This window comes from Cyprinus carpio, chromosome A1 (assembly GCF_018340385.1).
Source record: "Cyprinus carpio isolate SPL01 chromosome A1, ASM1834038v1, whole genome shotgun sequence".
Lineage (NCBI taxonomy): Eukaryota > Metazoa > Chordata > Actinopteri > Cypriniformes > Cyprinidae > Cyprinus > Cyprinus carpio.
The window spans coordinates 8,182,773-8,191,187 of NC_056572.1; the positions used below are offsets into that span (position 1 = coordinate 8,182,773).

At 35.3% G+C, this 8,415-nt stretch overlaps 1 protein-coding gene across 3 annotated transcripts; it reads left to right on the plus strand.

The window, feature by feature from the left end:
- Nucleotides 1-1,996: 1,996 nt before the first annotated feature.
- Nucleotides 1,997-6,426, plus strand: LOC109060387 (suppressor of cytokine signaling 1-like). Of its 3 annotated transcripts, none has more exons than XM_019077651.2 (2): nt 1,997-2,146; nt 5,009-6,426. In XM_019077651.2, the coding sequence occupies exon 2, from the start codon at nt 5,077-5,079 to the stop codon at nt 5,644-5,646; it is 570 nt and encodes a 189-aa protein (XP_018933196.1). In that variant the 5' UTR covers nt 1,997-2,146; nt 5,009-5,076; the 3' UTR covers nt 5,647-6,426. The 3 variants fall into 3 exon arrangements, with proteins under 3 accessions (XP_018933196.1, XP_018933130.1, XP_042592403.1); XM_019077585.2 differs by lacking the exon at nt 1,997-2,146 and adding an exon at nt 3,313-3,483; XM_042736469.1 differs by lacking the exon at nt 1,997-2,146 and adding an exon at nt 3,321-3,456.
- The last annotated feature ends 1,989 nt before the right edge of the window (nt 6,427-8,415 follow it).

Here is an 8,415-nt window from a genome sequence, read left to right on the forward strand (position 1 = left end):
TGTGCTTGCGCTCACAGCTGCTGTCTACATGCTGACACGCAGCAGGAAGGAGGAACATGAAACAGCATCTGCCTCCTCATAAACTACAAATGGAAAGTTTAGGGTTAAGAATACAATACATTATTTATGATCACTACATGAGTGGAACATGGTTAATGGAGCTCATGTTTCTAGATGTCACTGGCCAGATGGTATCTTACTTTATCATGCACATAGATAATCATTTAAGAAAAAAGTAAATTCAAATGAAATGGATGTAGCGACAGATCTTTTCTTCCATATTTTGACTTACATCCGAGTGTAACTTGGTTGGGGACTTGGTTCTATGCATTAGTTGTTGATGAAATTTTGAGATGTTAGCATTGCACTCATAAGTGAAGGCTGATAAACATGAGCTTGTAAGACAGAGCGAATTTTCATTTGATACTGACTTTGAATGTTTTTAACTGCATTGTTGGTATTGTTTTAAAGGGGTTATGAACTGTGTTATCAAAATTACCTTGATATTTTGACATAAAGGAGTTCATTGTACTATGAAAACATCCTGTAAGTTTCAGAACTCTTTTAGTCTAAAGTTTCAGAAGTTACTCTTTAGTCTAAAAACAGCTTATATTGAAGCCAATCAGCCAAAACGACAGGTTGTGAAATGTGCCACTTTATGACGTAATAGTGTGGCTAGACCCCACCTCTGAAGAAGAAGGGCAAGCCATGTAATGCCAGAGTAAAGTAATGCCATGACTTCCATAATGCCACAACTTACACATCTGTGTTCAGATCACATTTTCTCCTGACAAAATCAGCGTAATGGCTATATTTCCATCCCCTGAATGTAAGCTTTTCCATATTCCAAACTTTCCTGATGCACTAGGGACTTCACGTACCTGTGCGAGTCGTGATAATTATAAATACATCTAGGAATTATTGGATTGTTGGATTTCAAATCAGTAGCGGTTGAGGCATGAAAAGTAACTTGCTGTTTTATGGATGGTAACTGCAATATTATTACTGAAATCGTATTAGTAATTAGTTACACTACTAGTTACTGCAAAAAGTAATATTATTACAGTAACTAGAATCCTAAGTAACTAAGTTACTGCCAAACACTGGTCAAACATACATGCAGAAGTTTACATTGGTGGGCACCAAAGACTGTATAAAGGTGGGCACACAGAACTTGCAATATTCAAAACTGTTAGCCATTCATAGCAGTGATCGTTTACTTCTGATTTTACAATCCGCCACGCCTACTCAAACAGAGCATTCTGATGAGGGGGGTCAAAACAGGACAGAAAATAGCCTATTACTTCTAATTAACTATTTTTTAGGTAAAAATGTTGATAACATTATAAGTGGACCTCAGAGAACAGTACAAAATAAGGCAGTTCATTACCCCTTTAAGCCTTCTAATAGTTTTGCCAGTAGAGTGCACTGTACGCTTATTGTCAAGTGTTTTGCTTTATCTGTTGTAAAGGCAAATTTTGCATTTATTTTAACAGCTGTTGGTTTTAGGTTAGTGAAACTAGCAGATCAGAAGGGGACATTTTCCTGTAAAATGAAATGTTCAGAAATGATTTCAGGAAAAAAAAAAAAAACATTTCTGTTGTAATATGCTTTTCTGCTTTTTGTTTCAGGATGATCATCTCAGTTAATCGTGATCCGATGACATTCTGAAAGTGAAGCTTCGTTTAATTCTAATAGTTTTGAATAATCTACAATAATCCATTATTATGCTAATCAATGCATGGTTGAAATACTACCCATTTTTCTGTTTCTGCCATATGATTGTTTTCCACTTTTACACATGGTATACTATACAGTTATGTCATCTATGTCTCTCTGGCTGCCACAGTATTTTTTTTTTCTTCAAATGTTTACACCTGAACATGATGAGCCCTATACCTGGGTCAGCTAAAGTGAAACTGAAAGCACCTGTGTGCACCTCTGGTGGGTTGTGGTGAATCTTTTTTTCCTGTAAATATAGGGTAGTAGTAAAACTCAGCTGTAGTAAATTCTCTCTAGATGAATGTGCAGGCAGTTGATGTCAGTGGCATAAGAGCGGGCCTTTTTGGATTTTGGGGTTCATCTCAAAGGTTAAACTCCTTCAAGTAAAAGTTCATCTTTCGATTCATCTGCAGTACAGTGCAAGGTATTTTTTTTCCTTCTGAAATCTGCAAACAAAACATGCAAATTACAGCTAAGATTAAAACATAATGATTAATACTACTGACTGGTTGATAACTAATTATGTTTCAAGCAAACATATTTGTTAAATATATTTTAAAACTGGGAATTGATTTGAGAAGTGTTTTCTAAGATGTAAAAATGACCTGAACTTAATATATGATGTGTTATTCTGCTATGCCAGTCAGAGATATAGTTTATCAGATATTTTAGGGATGGCCTGGTTAATAGAAGAGTCAGAAGATATCTTACAGATCTACAGAGAGTAGTTAATCACAACATCCGTTTATAGTCGGAACTATATGTATTTATTCAATTACCAACGAATTCTGCTGTTTATCAGATAGTTGTCTGACACATTGTTTTACTTTTTATTATTATTTCCGTTTTTGTTATTTATTTATTTTTTTGTTTGTTTGTTTTTTTACTTTAAGGGTCATAACCATCATAGACTTTCAAGTGGATAGCTATGTTCCCCCAATATTCAAAATAGTGCTTGATCATCATAGGATGCAATGGACGATTCTTAGGCTACTATATTAGAAAATGCTATAAAATATTAACTTACATGTGTACTAAAGGATGTTGTGTGTTTACATTAGCGTCATTTCGTTTTCCAAGTCTATGGAAAAAAGAACATTGCATTTCGTAGATGTGTAGCTCATGTAAATATGACATAGGGTTACCGTCTTAATACAAATAAACCAGGGCTAATAGCTGATAGGCTACTTCAACCAATAAACTTTCGTAAGAAGAGGTGACTTGGTGAATATCACGTGATTTAAAGTAAAGCAAGGCGTCTGAAATGAAAGTGAAACAAATTTGAAGCTAAAAAATGCAAGCTTAAAAATGAATTAAAATTCATACTCGTGAATATAAACTGCAGATGCTTGATTATAATAGGCTTTTTATGTGCATTATATGCTGTATCACCAAGATCTTCGCCATTTTGAAGGTATTACATAGAGAGGGAGAGAGAGATGCCAAAATCCAACCCCGTTCCTAAATATACTATTTTACTTTGCACGCTGCATGTTGAGAGCAGAGGGTTGTGTAAATAAGATAACGCATGCATAAATCGAGACATATACCCTTCATCCAGACACTGACATTTCTTGGAAGAGATCTTCCAGATATACATAAGCGAGAGGCGAGACCGCCTAAACTTTCGGTTTCGCTCTCTTTTGTAATGGTCAGCCCATGAGAAGAATGATGTGTTACAACTTAAAATGTAGCATCGCAGGAAATCTTGGCACAGTTCTGGAGAGGTTTTGGGTTAGTCAACATCAAACTGCATTTGCGGTAAGCAGGCTAGAAGTTTTATCATCTGAGACCGGAATGGAGGTGTTTCTGATAATATTACCCTTAATTTCACCGTGACGAAATTCGTGTATTAGACACTGCTTTATGGAAACCCTTTCGGTAGCTTAATAGTTATTCTGAAAAGTGTAGGTAGAAAATTTAAATAGTTTCACTTGTTGCACAGGAGAACCGTTTTAATGTCATGTGATGTCTGGCAGAGAAAACATGTATGTGCTGGTATTTCTGAGAAGGCAGGGGGCTTCGCTTTTCCTGTGCTAACGGTTAAAACCTAAAATGTTAAAACCTTTTGTCTGTAAAGAACATATAACATCAAGGCTTTCAAAGAATTATATAGCCAACCACAGAACGCTAGACAGAGTTATTAGTTATTCATGGTGTTTTTGTATGTTTTAAATGTGCTTAAAGTATAAAATGTATTGATATAAATTATTTTTAAAAATTTTTTAACGATTTTTATATGGGTATTGATTTTAGAGTATTTCACGCGTGAGGGATTTTTTTTTCTTTGTCACTGACCCGTATTTGAAAGAAGATTTTCGAGTTAAGAAAAGTGAGAAGTTTCTAAATGTATTCTAAATGCATTCATTGTATTCATGTTGTTTTTAGAAATTCGTCTTAATATTTTTGTACCGTTTTTGATTAAAATAAGTAGTGTAACCTATAAACCTTAAGTAGTAATAATATACTTGCACTTTGATACAATGCACAGTCCTTAGTGTATGTAATGATTATTTTTAATAATCAGATTTTAAAACATTATTTTAATTGTTTTGTTGTTGTTGTTTTTTAAATAATTAATTAATTTTATTTTCTTAGGGTTACTCCATATGACCTGTACAAAATGTGACTTTTCATAAAAGTCATTGAAAAAGTTATTTGACACTAAGACATGATGGTCCACAGAGGTCTTCTATGTTTTATGTTTTTCTTATCACAAGGCAACAAAATAGCATCTTGTATGTTGGTTACACCACACTGACTTTAATTTTCTGCACAAAAGCATATATTAAAAATATTTTAAAACAAACAAAACAATTTTTTGAGCATCATATTCATATGAATAGTCAACGCTATCTCACGACCAATTCGTACGTATTTTACGAGGTGGCTAATTCGTACGAATTTGTATGACCTCACTCGTACGATTTCATACGATTTGGCTAGACCCCAGTGATGGTTAGGTTTAGGGGCGGGGTTAGGTGTAAGTAATTCGTACAAATTCATACGAATGTGCAACTCGTAAAATACGTACGATTTGGCAAAAATCGTATGAATTTGTACGAGTGTGGTCGTACGAATTCGTACGAATTAGCCACCTCGTAAAATATGTACGAATTGCCGTGAGATCGGGCTGGAATATTTGGGTGTGTGTTTTTTAGTGTTGGTTTTAATTAGAGATGTGGTAAATTGTGTTCAGCATGCTTTCTCTCAGACTTTCTAGAATGTGTCCAGGCAAGAGCTGCTTCCTCCTCTTGATGTTAGAACTATTTGTTTCTTCAAACAGGGGGCACAGAATCAGTCATCCATGCTGTGGGACCATGGAGGAATGGTATGAGTGGGCCCTGATTCAGAATGGTCCAGCATAATGACACTGACCATACAGTTGCGCGACAAGGCCCATCCAAGCCGGCCGAGAGCCCCAAACCCTCTTCTGTCCCATCAACACACTTTCACCCTTTTCGGGACCAGAAGGAATGTGAACTCATCACCCAGACTGTGGATTACCTGAAACACAGTGGATTTTACTGGGGTCCTTTGGAAGTAGATGAAGCTCATGCACGACTGGCCAGACTTCCTCTTGGGACATTCCTGATCCGGGACAGCATGCAGGCGAATGTTTTCTTCACTCTCAGCTATCAGGCTCCCGACGGCCCGACCAGTGTGCGAGTGCTCATAAAAGATGGAGTTTTCAGTTTAGCGGGCAGTAAACATACTTTCTCTTGCCTTTTTGGCCTGCTAGGATATTATATTGCGTCCCCAAAAAAGAGTCTGAGTATGCCGTATCGTGGAGATGTGCCGCAGAGCCTACAGGAATTGGCAAGAAGAGCAGTGGTACAGAGTTTTGGGAAAGATAGCATTCAACAACTGCCTGTGAGCAAGAAACTTAAAGAATTTCTGTGGTTGTACCCTTTTAGTATATGAATGTGTGTAATCTATATGAAGATGTTACAGACGTTGCAGCTCTTTAACACAGTACAATTTATTGGGACCCTCATCTCAAGGTACATTTCATAAGGCATTGTCACATTAGTGAAATTTCATGGGCAAAAAAAATGTCCTTTGTTCATTGTCAATAGTGTAGCGACATATGAAAACCTAGTAAATTTATTTCGGTCACTTTGCAACTTTGTGCAACCAACTTCAAGTTGGTAGTGTAACAAGCTCCCATCACACTGACTTCTGTTGAAATGACTAGACAATGCTCACTAAATTTCACCTATAGGATTCTGTGCTCTTCATTGACCCAACTAGTACATGTATTTATGTGTATAGTGATTGTTTGGACATTAAAAGATGCACTACAAAACAGTTTTATTTTTTACATATGCAGCAAGATCATCAGAGCACCACTTCAGTCGATTGAATTTAATGCAATAGCTGGTACTTGGGCCAGTGTTAGAGTTTGTATTTGTGTAAAATGAGTTATTTGTTACTTAGTTACTTTTACATAGTATTGTCTGTCTTTACATATGAATGTAAACCACTGACCACTTGGTACTGGTGATATCGATATCAGTATGAACTTTTGGATTGTTTTTATATAATGGTACATATGTTCAATATGTAGGCTATATAATTAGTTTGTATTGTATGGAAACATCATTTCTGCTATGCAGAAATACACATTTCACCTAGTGAGACATAAAGGTTTGATTTGTTTAGTATAGCTTTTTATGAATAAAGATAAATTATTTGATGCGATTTGAAGTCGTTGTCATCTCTCTCTCTCTGTGTTAATTTCTCTTTCACTTCTTTGGTACTATAACGGGATAAGTTTCTTGTAATGTGACGCTACCCCCCCCCCCCCCCCCAAAAAAAAAAAATCATCAGTAACCTCTCACATATTAACTTTACAGAAACGACCCCATCTAGGGGAAAATATGAGTTACATATACATCAGTCTCTGAATTTTTAAGTAACTACAGCGGTTTTACTCTCTTTAGCGGTTTAATACACTTTAACAAAAGAAAGATTTTTTTTTAATGGAATTATCTTATAATTTAAATTAGCCAATTATCACGTTATCGAGTGTTTGTCTGGTCGACTGCATATTTAAAATAACTGGTCATGTTGTGTATTTGTCTGGTCACAGCAAAGGCAGTACTAGAACAAAATCACAGATCAAAAGCACAAACCATACACAACCACAGACCATGGACGTGCAGAGAGTTCCTCAGAGGCAGGGGCTAAAATGTAAAATAGGGTAAAAAAAATAATAATAATTATCGGTCAAAAGTTTGGATACATTACTATTTTATATTTTTGCAAGAAGTCACTTATGGTCATCAAGCCTGCATTTAATTGATCAGAATATATTTTATGCCATGCTGATTTATTATCAGTGTTGGAAACCTGTGATTCTTTTTTCAGGATTACTTTGAATAAAAAATAAATAAAAAATTTAAAAAGAATAGCATTGATTTAAAACCTAACTTTTGTAACAATATACACTACCATTTAAACGCTTGAGGTTGAAAGAAATCAGTTTTTATTTAGGAAGGATTTGTTAAATTAATAGAAACAGTGATAGTTAAGATTGATATTGTTAGAAAACATCTCTATTTTGATTAAGTGCTGTTCTTTTTAGCTTTTTATTTGTCAATGAACCCCAATTTTTTATTGTTCCAAATAAATAAATAAATAAATACAAATGTAAATAATAATCATAAAAAAATAAGCAGCACAACATGCACTGAAGACTGGAGTAATGATGCTGAAATTTCAGCTTTGCATCACAGAAATAAATAATATTTTAAATTAGGCCTATATTAGTATTGATGCAAAAAAAGTCAGCTGATTCACATATTTAGATATTTTAAAGTTTTTTATGTAATTTTTAAGAAATAAATGCAGGTTTGATGAGCATAAGACACTTTCATAATGCTTAATAATGATCAAAAATGGTAATATAATAAATCACATCACCATTTCGCCAGCCTTCACTTCAAATAATAGGCCTGTAGGTGGCACTTGGGCTTCATTTACTATGATAGTTTAATAAAATACTAAACATCATACATTATTCGTTAGGTAGGCTAAATTTGTTTACATTATTGAGAGAACCTTTTTGGATATTAAAGGTGTTTTTTGTGTTTTTTTTATGTTGGTTTAGTGTGCATTTTCTCACCGATGCAATTTGATTTATAAAATGAGACAAACCGCAGATCCAGATCGCTCCACAAATGTAAGCTCGTCAGTTGTATATATACAGTGGTAAAGTGGGTACAGTTCATACATCCTTTAGGTCAGCGGTTCTCAATTCCAGTCCTCGCGACGGCCTGCTCTGCACATTTTGTATGTAGGCTACAAGTGCCCTGCGAAGTGAACATCACAGGATATTCCGCCATGATTCCATGTTCGAAGCAAAGTGTATGTTCTATTCAAAATGCATTGAAGTGTGCGAGACGTGAATTTAAATTGTATTTATTTACAGAGGTAGGCGATATCACACTTGTCCGTGTGTGAAGACATTGCGCAGCCCAAATCTGTGAATAAATGTTCCGAAGTGAAGCAAACTTCAACAGATTTGAACAATGAACACTGTATAGGGAACAGGGACGGACTGGGAGTAAAATACGGTCCTGGATTTTCTCCCAAATAGGCCCACCACAACTACAAACAGTCGCTATTATCTCACAATATTACAGCAATCCTATTGCATTTATGGCAAATAACATCACAAAACCCATG